This window comes from Ranitomeya imitator, chromosome 3 (assembly GCF_032444005.1).
Source record: "Ranitomeya imitator isolate aRanImi1 chromosome 3, aRanImi1.pri, whole genome shotgun sequence".
Taxonomy (NCBI): Eukaryota; Metazoa; Chordata; class Amphibia; order Anura; family Dendrobatidae; genus Ranitomeya; species Ranitomeya imitator.
The window spans coordinates 500,484,718-500,508,851 of record NC_091284.1 but is presented as its reverse complement, the minus strand read 5'-3'; the positions used below and the strand labels follow the sequence as shown (position 1 = coordinate 500,508,851).

Below are 24,134 nucleotides of genomic sequence, written 5' to 3'. Positions count from 1 at the left end.
ACATATTTGGTGTCTATGAACTCATAATGACTTGGAGAATCATAATGGCAGGTCAGTTTTAGCATTTAGTGAACCTAGCAAAAAAGCCAGACAAAAAACTAGTGTGGGATTGCAATTTTTTTGAAATTTCACCGCATTTGGAATTTTTTTTCCATTTTCTAGTACATGACATACAAAAACCAATGATGTCGTTCAAAAGTACAACTTGCCCCATAAAAAATAAGCCCTGACATGGCCATATTGAAGGAAAAATAAAAAAGTTATGGCTCTGGGAAGGAGAGGAGCAAAAAAAATTAAACGCAAAACTGAAAAAAGCTGGGGTCATGAAGGGGTTAATAATGAGAAATTTCACAGGGAAGACGTATTAAACATGCTTACTGAATTTTAATTAATACTTTGTTCAAAAGCCTTTGTTAGTGATGACAGCTTCAAGAGAGCTCCTGTATAGAAAAGCTAGTCTCATGTACTGCTCGAGTGTGATTTTGGCCAATTCTTCCACACAAATTCTCTTCTATGAATCTTGAGCTTTTATTCCTTCCATAAATGTTCTTCTGGATTTAGGTCAGGTGACTGGTTGGCCATTCTAAAAGCTTTGCTTTCTTTCTCAGAAACCAATGGAGAGTTTCCATAGCTGAGTGTTTGGGATCTTTGTCTTGCTGAAATGTCCATCCTCCTTTTATCTGCATCATCCTGGTAGATGGCAGCGTTTTTTTAAAAAAAATTTATTGGTACATTGTCCATTCATCCTTGCTTCAACTTTGTGAAATTTGCCAGTGCCGTATGCTGAGAAACAATCCCACACCATGATGTTCCCATCTCCAAACATCATTGTTGGTATGATGTTTTTGGGGTGCCATTTGGCCTCCAAACATGATGTGTATTATGACATTTAAATAGTTCAATTTTGGTCTCATCTGACCAGACTATATTCTCATAGTATTTCACAGCCTTCTCTAAATGGTGTTGAGCAAGCTGTAAAGGCATTTGAACATACTTTGTGTTCAGCAATGGGGTCTTGCGTAGTAAACGTGCATACAGGCCATGAATAATGAGTTCATTACTTATAGTTTTCTTTTAAAAATTTGTATCAGCTGCATCTGGGTATTTATGTAGCTCTCCACGGGTTGTCCTTGGCTTTTGAACAAATTTTTTGATAATTCATTTCACTCCTCTGTCTGAAGTCTTTCAGGAAGCATCTGGTGATGGATGGTTTATCGTGAAATTATGTTTTTTCCACTTTCTGATTACCGGCCCAGCAGTGCTCACTGGAACCTTCAGTAGTTTAGAAATTATTCTGCAACCAATGACATCAGTATATTTTGCAACAATGAGGTTGCAGAGGTTTTGAGACAGTGCACTGGTTTTACTTATCATTAAATATTTCTTGTGTGGCACCTTGGTAATGAAAGACCTTTTTATAAGCCAACAGTTGAATCAGCTGATATTTTTAACTAAGTGACAGGATTGATTTATAATTACTAATAGCTGTTGTCATTACTTTCCATGGCTTTTTGCATCCCTCATTCAATATTTCTTTTAGCCTGCTTCATTTCTCATTATTACACATACCTTATCGTATGAGTTGTTACAGACATCTAGTCAGGAAGTAATCTCAATACCACCTTTAGAAATATATTTACTTAGAAAATTGGTGACATGTTTAATACTTATTTCACCTTCTGTATTTATCAAATTTGATGTTTAAAAACCATCAAAAAAAGCTACATTGTTTGAAAAATGTAATTAATATTTTGTGTAGTCATTCTTGGTTTTGTGAGGTTTAGGAAGAATGTGTTGATTAGAGATGAGCGAATATGTTCAGAAGACTATCACCAAACACAAATTCAGCATGAATATGGTACATTCAGATTTGTGATTGGCAACACAAGCATTTTTCTTAAAATTGGAAAAAGTCAGTAACATTCAGCAAAAGATAGAATAAAAGCTGGCAATTCGGCAAATCATGTGCCGCGTTCAGTAAAATCACAGCATGACAAGTTAGAATAGAATAGATAGAATAGTTATATACACACAGAATACGTAGATATATAGATGTCAGTTACACACACGCACATATACAGTTGTGTATACAGGAGTCAAGAATAGAGGGGTCCCCACGCCATATTTTGATACATATTACATTTGTTTTTGTCCCTTGTGGTGCATCTTTTCTCTGGTATCCCCACTCCAACTCTTACCTTACTTGCTGTTATATACTTTTTAATTAATAAAAATATATTTATTTCACCTTAATCATTGGACTGTTATATTTGGTGATTTCTTCATTTTATTTAATAAATGTGCAGCATCGTTGGAACATTCTGGAAAGTGATTTGAATCTGCGATTTATTACTGATGCAGTTGTGTAAACCTGTCTCAATATGCAGTACTTTCACACTAGTAAATCTGTTTAGCGCAAATTGAGTCAAATATTCCTTTATGTAGCCTATTACTGAGCTTTTTAACTATGTTCCCATGATGTTTTTTTTCATTTTCGATGCTGTAGTTTTTGTTCCTTGTTGGTATGTCTTTTTTTTAAAAAGTTCCTTTTTTGATACTTCCCAGTTTTTGGCTTTTCACAAAACTTTACTGATAAAGTCATGTGTGGATTACATACGTTTCTAGTGAACTTTAGCAGCAAAAACACACTAAAAATGCATATGTTTTTTTTAACCTTTGGGTTTTTCTCATCTTATGCAATTCTATGGGGAAAATCTGAAAATGAAATTCACACAAGAAACTGAAATTTCTTTAGATCCCATCCACTTTGCTGAAACTAAAAAGCCATAGCTTTTTTGCTCACTGAAAATATGCAGCATCAAGCACTCACAAAAAAATTCATTGTGGAAACTTAACCATAAAGAAGGTTTCACAATATCAAAAGTAGCCAGTTGCTCTTATTTTAATCCCTCTCCTCCCATGTCTTTTCTTTTCTTAAAAGTGGATTATTTTTTTTATTTTGTATATCAGCAACGATGTTCCAGACATATGGGTCTCTTTATTTAGTTATAGTTTTAATGTTTTAAAAGTTTTTGCCAAGGGAGCATTGTTCACAGAGAAGTAATATAGAGCAACCAAAAGACATGACCGCAGAGAATCCTGTAAGCTGCACTCCCTTATCACCAAGTAAAATTGCGTATGTCTCTGGAATTGTATGGTGGATTTAAAACAGTAAAAACTGAACACTAGAGTGAGCATCGGGAATAAAATAAAAGCAGCCACAGTCCATTTTTGATCTAGTGAAAGGTCCACTTTAACTTAAACACAATCTTTTGTTAGCTGAATGCACTTAACATGGAAAACTCCTTTAAAACATTTCCTACATTGTTTCATCACAGTTTAAAATTGACTTGTCAGCTCTTTTACTTTTCTCGTATTTCGTTGTTTCAGAACACAAAACAAATCCTAGGGAGACTATCAGGTCAAATCGGCTTCACTCAAAGCAGAAAGAATGCAGTTCTCCAATCAGCTACACCAAAAGAAAAGGAGAAAATTCAAGAAAAACTGTCAGAGCTTTCCGTCCAGTGGGAAAACATCAGCAAGCTGTACAGAGATCGGCAGCAGTAAGTTTCTCTTTCCCGTTCTTACACTACACCAGTTTTTGGCAGGAATCTGATAATAAATAGCAGGTCTATGCACTAAAAGCAATTTACTTGAATACGTGGAAGATTTTTTTCCTTTGTAATTAGGGAGACGTCATTCATTTGCCAATCATTATTCATAATAAAAATAGCTAAAGGTGTTATTCAACTGAAACTGCAGTCTATGTTCACATACACTTACATTATGGCTCACTGTGAAATTCTTTCTATCCATCCACTTGCTGTCAGGAAGCATGATGCAAATACCAAACACTTCAATCATTTTTTAACCATGTGCTTACCTACATATTATGCCTTTCAGCATTAAATATATGACTGTCATCATTTATAAGTGCACCAGCTTCTGAAGAACATGGGTAATTTTAATTGTAAAAGGGTGCCATGTATTTAATTTTGCTTATTTTTGTGACCAAAAGCTGGATGCAAGGTATATTGCAGCTGAATTCCCAAGTAATACACTGTATGTTGGAACTCATGATATTTCTGGAATAATAGCTGTTTTTTTCTTATATTGGCCCGTAACTACAAGCTGAAGAGTTTTCAATAGTCAGACTACAAGGATAGCCACCAAGATCAGTGCGAATATCTCCTCAATTACTTTTAGGGTCTGTTCATAGGACATCTATACAAATTGCTTAGAAAATGTTAAAATGAATTAACATATGCACTGCCATGCCCTTAAGGGACTTCTTTAATTGCTTCAGGCTTCAAAAGCTGGGAAGAAGCTAAAAGAAGTGGCCCAACCATTCTTTTGGCTTGGAAGCCACTCACTATTTTGCATATACATGAGCTATAGAAATTGCCAAAAAACATAAGTAATAATACACTTCAGGAAAAAAACATTACCGGTATGTCTTCTGCTTGAAAAACTCAAAGGATAGTTTCTAAAAGCCATTCTTTGTACCCCAGAACATAACAGAAGTAATATATAAAAATTGAAAAGAAAAACTCATATGTCACCACTCACCACTCTGGTCACTACCGCTGCTTCATGATCGACTCCTTGAAGTATGCACAGTGAACTCAAGGGCCTTCTTGCAGCTAGAAATACCAAATGGTGAGCAGAGAGCAGCAGGTTAGCAGTGAGAAGAGTATTTTTTTCTTATTAACCTTTTTCTGGCCTTCTATGGTTTCAGAAAGATGGTGGCTACAGGTTGCCACCAGTTTGCTGAATTCGTACAAACAGAAAATTACAAAAATTCTGTATTCTCCAGAACAGAGATTTTTGTCAAATTTGATTAAAAATTAAATTCCAGCTTATTACCGATAAAACCCTCTCTAAAATATCACTTTTATTCAGTTAATAATAAAAAAAACAACCCAAATGCTTACTCAATTAAGGTGATACGGTATGCGCAAAGGAAACATATATAAACATAAAAAACATACAGTGGGGCAAAAAAGTATTTAGTCAGTCAGCAATAGTGCAAGTTCCACCACTTAAAAAGATGAGAGGCGTCTGTAATTTACATCATAGGTAGACCTCAAATATGGGAGACAAACTGAGAAAAAAAAATCTAGAAAATCACATTGTCTGTTTTTTTAACATTTTATTTGCATATTATGGTGGAAAATAAGTATTTGGTCAGAAACAAAATTTCATCTCAATACTTTGTAATATATCCTTTGTTGGCAATGACAGAGGTCAAACGTTTTCTGTAAGTCTTCACAAGGTTGCCACACACTGTTGTTGGTATGTTGGCCCATTCCTCCATGCAGATCTCCTCTAGAGCAGTGATGTTTTTGGCTTTTCGCTTGGCAACACGGACTTTCAAATCCCTCCAAAGGTTTTCTATAGGGTTGAGATCTGGAGACTGGCTAGGCCACTCCAGGACCTTGAAATGCTTCTTACGAAGCCACTTCTTCGTTGCCCTGGCGGTGTGCTTTGGATTATTGTCATGTTGAAAGACCCAGCCACGTTTCATCTTCAATGCCCTTGCTGATGGAAGGAGGTTTGCATTCAAAATCTCACGATACATGGCCCCATTCATTCTTTCATGTACCCGGATCAGTCGTCCTGGCCCCTTTGCAGAGAAACAGCCCCAAAGCATGATGTTTCCACCACCATGCTTTACAGTAGGTATGGTGTTTGATGGATGCAACTCAGTATTCTTTTTCCTCCAAACACGACAAGTTGTGTTTCTACCAAACAGTTCCAGTTTGGTTTCATCAGACCATAGGACATTCTCCCAAAACTCCTCTGGATCATCCAAATGCTCTCTAGCAAACTTCAGACGGGCCCGGACATGTACTGGCTTAAGCAGTGGGACACGTCTGGCACTGCAGGATCTGAGTCCATGGTGGCGTAGTGTGTTACTTATGGTAGGCCTTGTTACATTGGTCCCAGCTCTCTGCAGTTCATTCACTAGGTCCCCCCGCGTGGTTCTGGGATTTTTGCTCACCGTTCTTGTGATCATTCTGACCCCACGGGGTGGGATTTTGCGTGGAGCCCCAGATCGAGGGAGATTATCAGTGGTCTTGTATGTCTTCCATTTTCTAATTATTGCTTCCACTGTTGATTTCTTCACTCCAAGCTGGTTGGCTATTGCAGATTCAGTCTTCCCAGCCTGGTGCAGGGCTACAATTTTGTTTCTGGTGTCCTTTGACAGCTCTTTGGTCTTCACCATAGTGGAGTTTGGAGTCAGACTGTTTGAGGGTGTGCACAGGTGTCTTTTTATACTGATAACAAGTTTAAACAGGTGCCATTACTACAGGTAATGAGTGGAGGAAAGAGGAGACTCTTAAAGAAGAAGTTACAGGTCTGTGAGAGCCAGAAATCTTGATTGTTTGTTTCTGACCAAATACTTATTTTCCACCATAAAATGCAAAAAAAATGATAAAAAAACAGACAATGTGATTTTCTGGATTTTTTTTTTCTCAGTTTGTCTCCCATAGTTGAGGTCTACCTATGATGTAAATTACAGATGCCTCTCATCTTTTTAAGTGGTGGAACTTGCACTATTGCTGACTGACTAAATACTTTTTTGCCCCACTGTATATAAATATAAAAAATATATATATATACTATAAAGGGCTATCTACCACCCAAGGAAGTCTTCAGTAATAGATGTTTAATTTCAGGGTTAGAGGGATACTACTAGATTATGTAAATAATTCAAAAATCAATCTCTGCTTTGAAGATAATATACAAAGTATAGCCCCTATAAACACCAAGCCTCTAAAAATTCAATTCCAATTAAATACATTTGCCAATCTCTAACTGAGATGGCTACAAGGATTCTATGGAAATTTCAAGTGTGCAGCCAGGATTTATTTGCCTTTAAAAAAAAAAAAACATATTAGCACTTTTGATAAAGACTGATGCATTGAAGGAGGTCGCCAGATTACGTGAATTGAGCTAAAAATATTGTCAAGTTGCATCTAACTCATTTTGTGGGCAGCATGGGCAGCAAACAGGATAAATGCAATGCTGCATTGATGTTACTTGCAGAAATGTTGATACAAATGTTATTTCTACTCATTCATTGAGTTCAGACATCAGTTCTTCAATCTGCATTGACTCATTTGTACCCTGATTGTCTGAGGTATTGTGCATTCTCTTTTTCGGCTATATTCATCTCACAATCAGAAATCAGATCTTATTATCCCAAGGGTTCATCTGCAAATTGAAATGCATGTAGCTAATCAGAAAATCTTTTGAATGATTGAACAAATTTTGTGTGGTGATTAGTATGCATAGTAAGTGCTACAAAGAGCCTGTATATCTTCTTGCTCATGTTTTGGATGGAAAAAGAAAAACATATTTTCTAGCTGTATTTTATGTATGTCTTATGAACTAGGGATCTAGTTCTAATTAGATGAAACTATGCCATGTTTTCTTTATATCCATCAAGTTATTCCACCTTCATATGAATGGTTTTGCTAAAACTGGAATCAAAAGAGATGGGAAAGGTAGGATTTACACTTCTCTTTCTTGCTGGATTCACAATTGGTTTTGGCTGGAAAAACTGCATTTAAAACTGTCGATTTCTGGAATAAAGATGTGTGTGTATGTGTCAAATAAAAGACAGAAAAATAATAAAATCAAGATAAAAATAGGAAGATACTTTTGCCAATAGGATTTCATACTTATTGTTGGGGTTAACAGGAAGTACTATTTGTAAGTTAGCTAGAGACTCAAGTGTAATTTTCCTTGTATATTGTAGATATCTCAGTCATGTTTTTAGTTTATTATTATAAATGCAGATATATAACTTTACTGCTGTAATTTAATACCTTGAGGTTTGGTAATTAAATTATATTTGATTAATTATGTGCCTTTTTTACTTTAGAATATTTTTCTGTTAATTTACTTTTAGAATTTCCCAATCTTTCACTATGACTTTGTAGCCTGATACTTAAAGCACAAGTCCAGCATTTTGTTGTTTTCAGGGCTGGAATGGTGCTTTAAAAGTGAGCTCCCTACCACTGATCTTATACTCACCTTCCGGTGGCTTCACCTTTTACCGACGCTGCTCCGGTCCCGCTGTGCCATCTTGTGCCTGAAACGGCTGACTGCCCGAATGTCAGAATTTATGTCACAAGAGCTCAATGCAATTCTAAGAGAGCAAGAATGAGGCTTGAATGGAAATCTATTGAAATGTGACCTCCAGCGCACTCCCTGAAACATTGGAGTTGCCGCAAGGTCACTTGTCGTTGAAGACCGACGGGAGCAATGCTGGAGGTGACAAGGATTTCACCAAGGCTACATTCACAGAAGATCCATGGTTAGTTCTTCAAGATGTTTGGAGCAATATTGCTATTGAGTTGTTTCAAAAACTGTGTGCAAGTTTATCTAGAGGAATTGCTGCTGTTTTGAATACAAAGAGTGATTGCACCAAATTTTGATTTGATTTAGATTTTACTTTGTTCACTTTTGATTTAATTGATAAAAATTAATACTTCTGTTTTTTGAAACATTTTTACTTTGTAGCCTTTTTTCCATACTTGTCTAAAACTTGTGCCCAGTACCACGTGTTTACATATTTGCAAATTTTGTATTTTCTTTTTTGTGGAAAAATGTCTCACACATATCTAGACATCAAAGTAAAGCTGTGGGAAAAAAAAGGGGCCATAAAGAACTGAATGGAGCATTATATGGGGCATCTTATGGGGCCATAAAGAACTGCATGGAGCATTATATGGGGCATATTTGTATATGGAGCATCTAATGGGGCCATAATGAACTGTATGGAGCATTACATGGGGCCTATTTTGTATGGAGCATCTTATGGGGCTATAATGAACAGTATGGAGCATTATATGGGGCTCCTGATTCAATATGGATATTCAAAAACACTTAACCTACTGATGTCTCAATTAATTTTACTTTTATTGGTATCTATTTTTATTTTGAACATTTATCGGTAGCTGCTGCTTTTTCCACCCTAGGCTTATACTCAAGTCAATAAGTTTTCCCAGTTTTTTGTTACAAAATTAGGGGGATCGGCTTATACTCGGGTCGACTTATACTCGAGTATATATGGTATATTGCAAATTTGAGAATATAAAAAGAATCAGCCATGATATAATTTCATATTCTGCTTGTTTACTAACTTCTATCAGGACATGAAACATAGTATCAACATCAATAATATAACGGAAATCTATAATTTACTTGTGATTGTCAGTTCTGTTAATTTGCAGCTCTGCATTCACAAAGAGCTTGTAAAAAATCCATAAAGATATTATTGCATGTCACTATTTTCCGAAATAAATCAACTTCAAACTCCATTAAATGGTTAAATATGTAAGTATTCAAATTAAATAGAAACCATGTGACTATGCAACAATACTTCAATGCACCACTATCAGTTATGTAGCCTTGTCTTTAACCCCTTCCCGACCTTTGACGCATACGCTGCGTCATGAAAGTCGGTGCCATTCCGACCCATGACGCAGCATATGCGTCATGGAAAGATCGCGTCCCTGCAGGCCGGGTGAAAGGGTTAACTCCCATTTCACCCGATCTGCAGGGACAGGGGGAGTGGTAGTTTAGCCCAGGGGGGGTGGCTTCACCCCCTCGTGGCTACGATCGCTCTGATTGGCTGTTGAAAGTGAAACTGCCAATCAGAGCGATTTGTAATATTTCACCTAAAAAACTGGTGAAATATTACAATCCAGCCATGGCCGATGCTGCAATATCATCGGCCATGGCTGGAAACACTTATGTGCACCCACCCCACCCCTCCGATCGCCCCCCCAGCCCCCCGATCTGTGGTCCGCTCCCCTCCGTCCTGTGCTCCGCTCCCCCGTCCTCCTGTCCGCTTCCCCGTGCACCAATCACACCCCCCGCGCTCCAATCAAACCCCCCCGCACTCCGATCCCCCCCCCGCACACAGCGACCCCCCCGTGCTCCGATCCACCCCCCCGCACAGCGATCCCTCACCCCGTGCTCCAATCCTTCCCCGTGCTCCAATCCTCCCTCCCGTGTTCCGATCCCCCCCCCATGCTCCGATCCACCCCCCCGTGCTCCGACGCCCCCCCCGTGCCCTGATCTCCCCCCCCTTATACTTACCTGGCCGCCCGAGGTCCGTCCGTCTTCTTTCCTGGGCGCCGCCATCTTCCAAAATGGCGGGCGCATGTGCAGTGCGCCCGCCGAATCTGCCGGCCAGCAGATTCGTTCCAGAGTGAATTTTGATCACTGAGATAGGTTATATCTCAGTGATCAAAATAAAAAAAATAGTAAATGACCCCCCCCCCCTTTGTCACCCCCATAGATAGGGACAATAAAAAAAATAAAGAATTTTTTTTATTTTTCACTAAGGTTGGGGTAAGAACTAGGGTTAGGGTTAGGGGTAGGGTTAGGGGTAGGGTTAGGGTTAGGGTTAGGGGTAGGGTTAGGGCTAGGGTTAGGGCTAGGGTTAGGGTTTCGGTATGTGCACACGTATTCTGGTCCTATGCGGATTTTTCCGCAGCGGATTTGAAAAATCCACAGTGCTAAACCGCTGCCGATTTATCGTGGATTTACCGCGGTTTTTCTGCGCATTTCACTGCGGTTTTACAACTGCGATTTTCTATTGGAGCAGTTGTAAAACCGCTGCGGAATCCGCAGAAAGTAGTGACATGCTGCGGAATGTAAACCACTGCGTTTCCGTGCAGTTTTTCCGCAGCATGTGTACAGCGATTTTTGGTTCCCATAGGTTTACATTGAACTGTAAACTCATGGGAAACTGCTGCGGATCCGCAGCGTTTTCCGCAGCGTGTGCACATACCTTTAGAATTAGGCTATGTGCACACGGTGCGGATTTGGCTGCGGATCCGCAGCAGTGTTCCATCAGGTTTACAGTACCATGTAAACATATGGAAAACCAAATCCGCTGTGCCCATGGTGCAGAAAATACCGCGCGGGAACGCTGCGTTGTATTTTCCGCAGCATGCCAATTCTTTGTGCGGATTCCGCAGCGTTTTACACCTGTTCCTCAATAGGAATCCACAGGTGAAATCCGCACAAAAAACACTGGAAATCCACGGTAAATCCACAGGTAAAACGCAGTGCCTTTTACCCGCGGATTTTTCAAAAATGATGCTGAAAAATCTCATACGAATCCGCAACGTTGGCACATAGCCTTAGAGTTGGGTTGGAATTAGGGTTGTGGTTAGGGTTAGGGGTGTGTTGGGGTTAGGGTTGTGGTTAGGGGTGTGTTGGGGTTAGGGTTGTGATTAGGGTTACGGCTACAGTTGGGATAAGGGTTAGGGGTGTGTTGGAGGTAGAATTGAGGGGTTTCCACTGTTTAGGCACTTCAGGGGGTCTCCAAACGCAACATGGCGCCACCATTGATTCCAGCCAATCTTGTATTCAATAATTCAAATGGTGCTCCCTCACTTCCGAACCCCGACGTGTGCCCAAACAGTGGTTTACCCCCACATATGGGGTACCAGCATACTCAGGACAAACTGCGCAACAATTACTGGGGTCCAATTTCTCCTGTTACCCTTGAGAAAATAAAAAATTGCTTGCTAAAACATCATTTTTGAGGAAAGAAAAATGATTTTTTATTTTCACGGCTCTGCGTTGTAAACGTCTGTGAAGCACTTGGGGGTTCAAAGTGCTCACCACATATCTAGATAAGTTCCTTGGGGGGTCTAGTTTCCAAAATGGGGTCACTTGTGGGGGGTTTCTACTGTTTAGGCACACCAGGGGCTCTGCAAACGCAACGTGACGCCCGCAGACCATTCCATCAAAGTCTGCATTTCAAAAGTCACTACTTCCCTTCTGAGCCCCCACGTGTGCCCAAACAGTGGTTTACCCCCACACATGGGGCATCAGCATACTCAGGAGAAACTGGACAACAACTTTTGTGGTCCAATTTCTCCTGTAACCCTTGGGAAAATAAAAAATTCTGGGCTAAAAAATTATTTTTGAGGAAAGAAAACGTATTTATTATTTTCACGGCTCTGCGTTATAAACTTCTGTAAAGCACTTGGGGGTTGAAAGTGCTCACCACACATCTAGATAAGTTCCTTTGGGGGTCTAGTTTCCAAAATGGGGTCACTTGTGGGGGGTTTCTACTGTTTAGGCACACCAGGGGCTCTGCAAACGCAATGTGACGCCCGCAGACCATTCCATCAAAGTCTGCATTTCAAAAGTCACTACTTCCCTTCTGAGCCCCCACGTGTGCCCAAACAGTGGTTTACCCCCACACATGGGGTATCAGCGTACTCAGGAGAAACTGGACAACAACTTTTGTGGTCCAATTTCTCCTGTAACCCTTGGGAAAATAAAAAATTCTGGGCTAAAAAATTATTTTTGAGGAAAGAAAACGTATTTATTATTTTCACTGCTCTGTGTTATGAACTTCTGTGAAGCACTTGGGGGTTCAAAGTGCTCACCTCACATCTAGATAAGTTCCTTTCGGGGTCTAGTTTCCAAAATGGGGTCACTTGTGGGGGGTTTCTACTGTTTAGCCACATCAGGGGCTCTGCAAACGCCACGTGACGCCCACAGAGCATTCCATCAAAGTCTGCATTTCAAAACGTCACTACTTCACTTCCGAGCCCCAGCATGTGCCTAAACAGTGGTTTACCCCCACATATGGGGTATCAGCGTACTCAGGAGAAACTGGACAACAACTTTTGGGGTCAAATTTCTCCTGTTACTAGAGTTGAGCGACCTTGACCTTTTTAGAGTCGAGCCGGGTTTTGCGAAACCCGACTATGTCCAAAGTCGGGTCGAGTGAAATCGGCCGATTATGACGTAAAGTCGGGATCGACCGAAACACGAAACCCAATGCAAGTCAATGGGGCAGCATAGTCGGCAGTGAGTGGGGGCCAGGAAAACACCTAGAGTACCCATTTTAATGTCAAAACCATCCATTCTTCTTAATGAAGCTTGTCAAGCGTAATTTACCTTATAATAATTGGAAGGCATTTGAAATTGGGGGTCATTTGGCTAAAGTTGTGGGGGGTAGGGCTGGTTCAAGTAATTAGTGGGCCCAGGAAATCTGGACCACGTCACGGCAGTGGAGCAGGGAGAGGTAAGTATTTCAACTTTGCAAGTGCTGTGAACCTGAGCAAGCAGGGGGGGCCCACTCGTTGGCATTGGCACTGGCACAGGGCCCCTCAAAGTACAGCGGTGTGTTTGCACGGCGGGGGCGCCTCCCACCTGCAGCAACACTTTTGCGTACTATGAGAGGCCCTGTGCCAGTGACGTCGCCAACTAGTATTCCTCCCCCCACCTGATGAAGGAACCTGCACTTTCATCTGCACCTTCCTCTTTGTCCCCGTGTAAGGTGGTATGGTATGCGGGAAGAGCAACCTGACTTTCAGCAGGGTCACAATGTTGTTGTGTAGCGTGCACGGGGAATGTTGCGTTATGGGTCAATGTACCAGCAGACTCATCTATCACTGGCTGGGCAATGGGCACGATGAAGTGGAAACACAGATATAGGCCCAAAGAAGAAAGTGGGCTAAATGCAGTTCAAAATTGGTAACACAGGAATAACCAGGGGGCATTGCAGTGGAGGACAACTGGAATGAGAGGCTGACACAGAGAGTAGGGCCAAATCAGTAAGTAGTCGAAATGCAGTTCAAAATTGGCAACCGTAGTAAACAGGCGGCACAGCTTTGTTCAGTGGAGGAGAACAGCAAGGAGTGGCAGACACCGATAGTAGGCCCCAACCCAACTAGTAGGCCAAATGCAGTCTAACATTAACAACTACTTAACGAGAGGCTGAAAATGGAATTTCAGGACAGGAAACCAGGAGAACAGCAAGGAGTGGCAGACACCGATAGTAGGCCCCAAACCAACTAGTACGCCAAATGCAGTTGTTCCATTTAACCACAATTTAATGAGAGCCTGAAGATAGAAGCTCAGGAAAGGCAACCTGGGGAACACCTTGGAGTGTAACACACCATCTCTCTCCACCCCATACCCATTTTGTAGGCCTAATGCTGTGTACTTTTCTACAACTACTAAACGAGAGTCGGAAGACCGAAGCAATGGCAAGGAAACCTGGGGAACACCTTGGAGTGTAACACACCATCTCTCTCCACCCCATACCCAATTTGTAGGCCTAATGCAGCCTACTTTCCGACACCTACTAAACGAGAGCATGAAGATCGAAGTTCAGGAAAGGCAACCTGGGGAACACCTTGGAGTGTAACACACCATCTCTCTCCACCCCATACCCATTTTTTAGGCCTAATGCAGTGTACTTTTCTACAACTACTAAACGAGAGTCGGAAGACCGAAGCAATGGCAAGGAAACCTGGGGAACACCTTGGAGTGTAACACACCATCTCTCTCCACCCCATTCCCCATTTTTTAGGCCTAATGCAGTCTACTTTCCGACACCTACTAAACGAGAGCATGAAGATCGAAGCTCAGGAAAGGCAACCTGGGGAACACCTTGGAGTGTAACACACCATCTCTCTCCACCCCATACCCATTTTGTAGGCCTAATGCTGTGTACTTTTCTACAACTACTAAACGAGAGTCGGAAGACCGAAGCAATGGCAAGGAAACCTGGGGAACACCTTGGAGTGTAACACACCATCTCTCTCCACCCCATACCCAATTTGTAGGCCTAATGCAGCCTACTTTCCGACACCTACTAAACGAGAGCATGAAGATCGAAGTTCAGGAAAGGCAACCTGGGGAACACCTTGGAGTGGAACACACCATCTCTCTCCACCCCATACCCATTTTTTAGGCCTAATGCAGTGTACTTTTCTACAACTACTAAACGAGAGTCGGAAGACCGAAGCAATGGCAAGGAAACCTGGGGAACACCTTGGAGTGTAACACACCATCTCTCTCCACCCCATTCCCCATTTTTTAGGCCTAATGCAGCCTACTTTCCGACACCTACTAAACGAGAGCATGAAGATCGAAGCTCAGGAAAGGCAACCTGGGGAACACCTTGGAGTGTAACACACCATCTCTCTCCACCCCATACCCATTTTGTAGGCCTAATGCTGTGTACTTTTCTACAACTACTAAACGAGAGTCGGAAGACCGAAGCAATGGCAAGGAAACCTGGGGAACACCTTGGAGTGTAACACACCATCTCTCTCCACCCCATACCCAATTTGTAGGCCTAATGCAGCCTACTTTCCGACACCTACTAAACGAGAGCATGAAGATCGAAGTTCAGGAAAGGCAACCTGGGGAACACCTTGGAGTGTAACACACCATCTCTCTCCACCCCATACCCAATTTGTAGGCCTAATGCAGCCTACTTTCCGACACCTACTAAACGAGAGCATGAAGATCGAAGCTCAGGAAAGGCAACCTGGGGAACACCTTGGAGTGTAACACACCATCTCTCTCCACCCCATACCCATTTTTTAGGCCTAATGCAGTGTACTTTTCTACAACTACTAAACGAGAGTCGGAAGACTGAAGCAATGGCAAGGAAACCTGGGGAACACCTTGGAGTGTAACACACCATCTCTCTCCACCCCATTCCCCATTTTTTAGGCCTAATGCAGCCTACTTTCCGACACCTACTAAACGAGAGCATGAAGATCGAAGCTCAGGAAAGGCAACCTGGGGAACACCTTGGAGTGTAACACACCATCTCTCTCCACCCCATACCCATTTTGTAGGCCTAATGCAGCGTACTTTTCTACAACTACTAAACGAGAGCATGAAGATCGAAGCTCAGGAAAGGCAACCTGGTGAAAACCTTGGAGTGTAACACAACCTGTCTCTACACCCCATACCAAATTTGTAGGCCTAATGCAGCGTAGTTTCCACCAACTACTAAACGAGAGCCGGAAGATCGAAGCTCATGAAAGGCAACCCGGGGAACACCTTGGAGTGTAACACAACCTCTCTCTACACCACGAAAGGGCTGATTCTTAGGAAGGAAGGCTGTTTTAAATAAGCATTGCGCGTCCGAGGGTGATTATATTCTTATTCGGTATCTACTCACCCTCGGACGCGCCATGCTTCTTGATTTGTAATTAATGTTTATTTGCAATGTGCTTTTGACTTACTCAATTAATTTTTTAATTATTGATTTTATTAAATTAATAGTTTAACATCTTATTGGAAATAATTTAAAGGAGACGCGACAGGACAACACTCGGTGGATGCCATATCTGTGTTAACAACTCCAAAAAACTTTCAGTTAACTTCTTGCAGGAGAAAGAAATTGTAGCTGTTGGACCTTTGTAGTACAGTTCCAGATATTTGTTGTGTGTTTGTTTTGATTGTTAAAATGTCTGCATTTGAGATCTCAACACGATCTTATTTTTTATAATCAAATTAATTTTTTAAATATTTTATTAGGTTGGTTCAAGGGGTACACGGGCCGCAGTAGACAGGTCAGTGGAGGCCTAGTGGAAGGAGGGACCGCAGATGCGCCACTGTTTCACCCATACACAATTAGTAGGCCTAATGCAGCGTAGTTTCCAACAGCTACTAAACGAGAGCCGGAAGATCGAAGCTCAGGAAAGGCAACCTGGGGAACACCTTGGAGTGTAACACAACCTCTCTCTACACCACGGAAGGGCTGATTCTTAGGAAGGAAGGCTGTTTTAAATAAGCATTGCGCGTCCGAGGGTGATTATATTCTTATTCGGTATCTACTCACCCTCGGACGCGCCATGCTTCTTGATTTGTAATTAATGTTTATTTGCAATGTGCTTTTGACTTACTCAATTAATTTTTTAATTATTGATTTTATTAAATTAATAGTTTAACATCTTATTGGAAATAATTTAAAGGAGACGCGACAGGACAACACTCGGTGGATGCCATATCTGTGTTAACAACTCCAAAAAACTTTCAGTTAACTTCTTGCAGGAGAAAGAAATTGTAGCTGTTGGACCTTTGTAGTACAGTTCCAGATATTTGTTGTGTGTTTGTTTTGATTGTTAAAATGTCTGCATTTGAGATCTCAACACGATCTTATTTTTTATAATCAAATTAATTTTTTTTATATTTAATGATGTTGGTTCAAGGGGTACACGGGCAGCAATAGACAGGTCAGTGGAGGCCTAGTGGAAGGAGTGATGGCAGACAGGCATCAAAGGCCTAACATTGGGCTGGCTGTAGGCAAGTTAAAATTGGTTCCAGGGGAACACGGCCATCAGTGGCCTGGTCAGTGTAGTTGTAGTTGAAAGAACGGGACGCAGACAGGCTTCGAAGGCCTAACATAATAACATAGGGCTGGCTGTAGGCAAGTTAAAATTGGTTCCAGGGGAACACGGCCATCAGTGGCCTGGTCAGTGTAGTTGTAGTTGAAAGAACGGGACGCAGACAGGCTTCGAAGGCCTAACATAACAATTTGGGCTGGCTGTAGGCACTTTTAAATTTGTTCCAGGGGTACATGGGCAGCAGTGTATGGTCAGTGGAAGTCTAGTGGAAGGTGTGACCGCAGACAGGCTTCCAAGGCCTAACATAACAAACTTGGGCTGGCTGTAGGCACTTTTAAATTGGTTCCAGGGGTACACGGGCAGCAGTGGTCTGGTCAGTGGAAGTCTAGTGGAAGGAGTGACCGCAGACAGGCTTCCAAGGCCTAACATAACAAACTTGGGCTGGCTGTAGGCACTTTTAAATTGGTTCCAGGGGTACACGGGCAGCAGTGGTCTGGTCTGTGGAAGTCTAGTGGAAGGAGTGACCGCAGACAGGCTTCGAAGGCCTAACATAACAAACTTGGGCTGGCTGTAGGCACTTTTAAATTGGTTCCAGGGGTACACGGGCAGCAGTGGTCTGGTCAGTGGAAGTCTAGTGGAAGGAGTGACCGCAGACAGGCTTCCAAGGCCTAACATAACAAACTTGGGCTGGCTGTAGGCACTTTTAAATTGGTTCCAGGGGTACATGGGCAGCAGTGGTCTGGTCAGTGGAAGTCTAGTGGAAGGAGTGACCGCAGACAGGCTTCCAAGGCCTAACATAACAAACTTGGGCTGGCTGTAGGCACTTTTAAATTGGTTCCAGGGGTACACGGGCAGCAGTGGTCTGGTCTGTGGAAGTCTAGTGGAAGGAGTGACCGCAGACAGGCTTCGAAGGCCTAACATAACAAACTTGGGCTGGCTGTAGGCACTTTTAAATTGGTTCCAGGGGTACACGGGCAGCAGTGGTCTGGTCAGTGGAAGTCTAGTGGAAGGAGTGACGGCAGACAGTCTTCGAAGGCCTAACATAACAAAATTGGGCTGACTGTAGGCACTTTTAAATTGGTTCCAGGGTAACACGGCCAGCAGTGGCCTGGTCAGTGTAGTAGTTGTAGAAAGAAGGGACCGCAGACAGGCTTCGAAGGCCTAACATAACAAAAATGTCAAAACAATGGTATTGTCAGTGCCAGGCATTGAAGGATGTCAGCGCCTAGACTACACATTGGTGAAGCTGTGAGAGATAATTTTGCTAGTGGTAGAGCACTGTTTGAGCTGGGGGGGGGGGAACTGTCTTGTGGCCGGCGGTACAGGCACAGGGCCCCTCATATTAACGGTGTGTCTGACGTTGGGTGCGCACCACCACCGCCAGAGACACTTTATTGTACTATGAGGGACCCAGTGGCAGTGCCGTCGACCAAAAGCGGCCACACCCACCTCTTCAGACAAACAGCACTCTCAAGGGTCCAAGCGCAAAGTGGCGATAGCACGGCCCCGTGTGGGGAGTTTGGCCATTTCGTGAGGTGGAAACATGTCGTATGCTGGACAATCAGGTGAAGAAAATTACGAGATTGGAAAAGTCATTCAGAATAGTCCACAGGCAAGACCTTTTCATAGGAAAGCTAGGTGTCGGCCGGGCAGGGTGGGGCAAAAGATTTTGAAATTCAGTTGTGGTTCATTTTAATGAAGGTTAGATCATCTACATTTTGGGTAGCCAGACGAGTCCTTTTTTCTGTTAGTATTGAACCTGCAGCACTGAATACTCTTTCTGATAGGACACTAGCTGCCGGGCAAGCAAGCTCCTGCAATGCATATTCTGCCAATTCTGGCCAGGTGTCTAATTTGGATGCCCAGTAATCAAATGGGAATGACGGTTGAGGGAGAACGTCGATAAGGGATGAAAAATAGTTTGTAACCATACTGGACAAATGTTGTCTCCTGTCACTTTGAATTGATGCTGCAGTACCTGTCCTGTCTGCGGTCAAAGAAAAATCACTCCACAACCTGGTCAGAAAACCCCTCTGGCCAACGCCACTTCTGATTTCTGCCCCTCTAACACCTCTGGTCTGCTGGCCCCTGGAGCTCGTGTGAGAACGATCACGGGCGCTGTGTGCAGGGAATGCCAGAAGCAAACGGTCAACAAGAGTTGATTGTTTTGTTGCTAATATTAGTTCCAAGTTCTCATGTGGCATAATATTTTGCAATTTGCCTTTATAGCGAGGATCAAGGAGGCAGGCCAACCAGTAATCGTCATCGTTCATCATTTTTGTAATGCGTGTGTCCCTTTTGAGGATACGCAAGGCATAATCCGCCATGTGGGCCAAAGTTCCCGTTGTCAAATCTGCGGTTGTGCTTGGTTGAGGGGCAGTTGCAGGCAAATCTACGTCACTTGTGTCCCTCAAAAAACCAGAACCCGGCCTTGCCACGCCACCAATTTCCCGTGCCCCCGGGAAAGCTTCCTCCTTAAAAATATACTCATCCCCATCATCCTCCTCATCCTCCACCTCCTCTTCGCCCGGTACCTCGTCATGTACACTGCCCTGACCAGACAATCGCTGACTGTCATCAAGGCTTTCCTCTTCCTCTGGTGCAGACGCCTGATCCTTTATGTGCGTCAAACTTTGCATCAGCAGACGCATTAGGGGGATGCTCATGCTTATTATGGCGTTGTCTGCACTAACCAGCCGTGTGCATTCCTCAAAACACTGAAGGACTTGACACATGTCTTGAATCTTCGACCACTGCACACCTGACAACTCCATGTCTGCCATCCTACTGCCTGCCCGTGTATGTGTATCCTCCCACAAAAACATAACAGCCCGCCTCTGTTCGCACAGTCTCTGAAGCATGTGCAGTGTTGAGTTCCACCTTGTTGCAACGTCTATGATTAGGCGATGCTGGGGAAGGTTCAAAGAACGCTGATAGGTCTGCATACGGCTGGAGTGTACAGGCGAACGGCGGATATGTGTGCAAAGTCCACGCACTTTGAGGAGCAGGTCGGATAACCCCGGATAACTTTTCAGGAAGCACTGCACCACCAGGTTTAAGGTGTGAGCCAGGCAAGGAATGTGTTTCAGTTGGGAAAGGGAGATGGCAGCCATGAAATTCCTTCCGTTATCACTCACTACCTTGCCTGCCTCAAGATCTACAGTGCCCAGCCACGACTGCGTTTCTTGCTGCAAGAACTCGGACAGAACTTCCGCGGTGTGTCTATTGTCGCCCAAACACTTCATAGCCAATACAGCCTGCTGACGTATGCCAGTAGCTGCCCCATAATGGGAGACCTGGTGTGCAACAGTGGCAGGTGCGGATGGAGTGTTTGTGCGACTGCGGTCTGTGGACGAGCTCTTGCTTCTGCAGGAGGACGAGGAGGAGGAGGAGGAGGAGGGGGTGCGAACGGCTACAGACAACTGTTTACTAGACCGTGGGCTAGGCAGAACTGTCCCAAACTTGCTGTCCCCTGTGGACCCTGAATCCACCACATTTACCCAGTGTGCCGTGATGGACACGTAACGTCCCTGGCCATGCCTACTGGTCCATGCATCTGTTGTCAGGTGCACCTTTGTGCTCACAGATTGCCTGAGTGCATGGACGATGCGCTCTTTAACATGCTGGTGGAGGGCTGGGATGGCTTTTCTGGAAAAAAAGTGTCGACTGGGTAGCTCGTAGCGTGGTACAGCGTAGTCCATCAGGTCTTTGAAAGCTTCGCTTTCAACTAACCGGTAGGGCATCATCTCTAACGAGATTAGTCTAGCTATGTGGGCGTTCAAACCCTGTGTACGCGGATGCGAGGCTAAGTATTTCCTTTTTCTAACCATAGTCTCATGTAGGGTGAGCTGGACTGGAGAGCTGGAGATCGTGGAACTAGCGGGGGTGCCGGTGGACATGGCAGACTGAGAGACGGTGGGAGATGGTATTGTTGCCGCCGGTGCCCTAGATGCAGTGTTTCCTACTACGAAACTGGTGATTCCCTGACCCTGACTGCTTTGGCCTGGCAAAGATACCTGCACAGATACAGCAGGTGGTGCGCTAAATGGTGGTCCTACACTGCCGGAAGGGATGTTGCGTTGATGACTAGCTTCATTGGCCGAGGGTGCAACAACCTTAAGGGACGTTTGGTAGTTAGTCCAAGCTTTCAAATGCATGGTGGTTAAATGTCTATGCATGCAACTAGTATTGAGACTTTTCAGATTCTGACCTCTGCTTAAGGAAGTAGAACATTTTTGACAGATGACTTTGCGCTGATCAATTGGATGTTGTTTAAAAAAATGCCAGACTGCACTCTTTCTAGCATCGGATACCTTTTCAGGCATTGCAGACTGAGCTTTAACCGGATGGCCACGCTGTCCTCCACCAGGTTTTGGCTTTGCCACGCGTTTTGGGCAAGATACGGGCCCGGCAGATGGAACCTGTGGCGATGTTGATGCCTGCTGCGGCCCCTCCTCCTCCTCTGCTTCAGAACTGCTGCCGCCTGCACCCTGTTCCCCCAATGGCTGCCAATCGGGGTCAAGAACTGGGTCATCTAATAACTCTTCTTGTACCTCCTGCGCAACTTCGTCTGTGTCACCGTGTCGTTCGGTGGTATAGCGTTCGTGATGGGGCAACATAGTCTCATCAGGGTCTGATTCTTGATCAGCACCCTGCGAGGGCAATGTTGTGGTCTGAGTCAAAGGACCAGCATAGTAGTCTGGCTGTGGCTGTGCGTCAGTGCACTCCATGTCAGATTCAATTTGTAATGGGCATGGACTGTTAACTGCTTCACTTTCTAAGCCAGGGACGGTATGTGTAAAGAGCTCCATGGAGTAACCCGTTGTGTCGCCTGCTGCATTCTTCTCTGTTGTTGTTTTTGCTGAAGAGGACAAGGAAGTGACTTGTCCCTGACCGTGAACATCCACTAACGACGCGCTGCTTTTACTTTTACCAGTTTCACGAGAGGAGGCAAAAGAGCTAGAGGCTGAGTCAGCAAGATAAGCCAAAACTTGCTCTTGCTGCTCCGGCTTTAAAAGCGGTTTTCCTAATCCCAGAAAAGGGAGCGTTCGAGGCCTTGTGTAGCCGGACGACGAACCTGGCTCCACAGCTCCAGACTTAGGTGCAATATTTTTTTCCCCACGACCACCTGATGCTCCACCACTACCACTACCCTCATTACCAGCTGACAATGAACGCCCCCGGCCACGACCTCTTCCACTAGACTTCCTCATTGTTTTAAAAACGTAACCAAACTAACGTTATTTGTTGCAGTCACACAACTTACACGGTGAGCTATAACTTCAGTATGATTTAGCTACCCCTTTACAGGTTGGTGAGACCACAGTGAAAATCAGGCCCAATGTTACACACTCTTTTTTTGGTGGCTGCAAATTAGAGAGATGCCCCACACGCAGGACTGTCACTGAAGCACAAATGTTAATATTAATGTCACACTATTATTTTTTTTTTATTTTTATTTTTTTCAGGAACACTTTAGAAACCCCCCAAAAAAAAAAAATAGATTTTTGCAGGGAGAATTTAGAAAACAAATGTAACAAACTATATGCTTTCTATGGGCCACTGAGTGAGAGATGACGCACACAGGAATCAGGAGTGGCACACAAGCCCAGAGGCCAATATTTTTCTACCAATGATTGATGGAGTTATTTTCTCTGGTAGATTTTGGAACCCAAATCAAGGAAAAAAAATATAGGCTTTCTATGGACCACAATTGGAGAGAGAGAGAGAGAGAGAGAGAGAGAGAGAGAGAGAGATGGCACACCCAGGAGTCAAGACTGGCACACAAGCAGAAAGGCCAATATTAATCTCCCATTTTTTTTTTGGGTTTGTTTTTTTTTTTTTTTTTTCAGGGAGACTTTAGAAAAAAAAATAATAAAAAAAATATGATTTTATCAGGAAGAATTTAGAAACCAAATAAAATAAAATGATTTTTTCAGGGAGAATTTATAAAACAAATAAAAACAAAAATAGGCGTTCTATGGCCCACTGACTGAGAGATGACGCACACAGGAGTCAGGAGTGGCACACAAGCCCAGAGGCCAATATTTTTCTACCAATGATTGATGTAGTTATTTTCTCTGGTAGATTTTGGAACCCAAATCAAGGAAAAAAAATATAGGCTTTCTATGGACCACAATTGGAGAGAGAGAGAGAGAGAGAGAGAGAGAGAGATGGCACACCCAGGAGTCAAGACTGGCACACAAGCAGAAAGGCCAATATTAATCTCCCATTTTTTTGGGGGGTTTGTTTTTTTTTTTTTTTTTCAGGGAGACTTTAGAAAAAAAAATAATAAAAAAAATATGATTTTATCAGGAAGAATTTAGAAACCAAATAAAATAAAATGATTTTTTCAGGGAGAATTTATAAAACAAATAAAAACAAAAATAGGCGTTCTATGGCCCACTGACTGAGAGATGACGCACACAGGAGTCAGGAGTGGCACACAAGCCCAGAGGCCAATATTTTTCTACCAATGATTGATGTAGTTATTTTCTCTGGTAGATTTTGGAACCCAAATCAAGGAAAAAAAATATAGGCTTTCTATGGACCACAATTGGAGAGAGAGAGAGAGAGAGAGAGAGAGAGAGAGAGAGAGAGATGGCACACCCAGGAGTCAAGACTGGCACACAAGCAGAAAGGCCAATATTAATCTCCCATTTTTTTTTTGGGTTTGTTTTTTTTTTTTTTTTTTCAGGGAGACTTTAGAAAAAAAAATAATAAAAAAAATATGATTTTATCAGGAAGAATTTAGAAACCAAATAAAATAAAATTATTTTTTCAGGGAGAATTTATAAAACAAATAAAAACAAAAATAGGCGTTCTATGGCCCACTGACTGAGAGATGACGCACACAGGAGTCAGGAGTGGCACACAAGCCCAGAGGCCAATATTTTTCTACCAATGATTGATGTAGTTATTTTCTCTGGTAGATTTTGGAACCCAAATCAAGGAAAAAAAATATAGGCTTTCTATGGACCACAA

At 42.9% G+C, this 24,134-nt stretch overlaps 1 protein-coding gene across 1 annotated transcript in view; it reads left to right on the top strand.

Annotated features, from left to right (window-relative positions):
- DMD (dystrophin) overlaps positions 1-24,134 on the top strand; it is a 4,179,683-nt gene that overhangs the window by 2,041,400 nt on the left and 2,114,149 nt on the right. Inside the window, exon 43 of the mRNA XM_069757653.1 lies at positions 3,391-3,563. Coding sequence (XP_069613754.1) covers positions 3,391-3,563 — 173 coding nt within the window. The remainder of the gene's footprint in view (positions 1-3,390; positions 3,564-24,134) is intronic.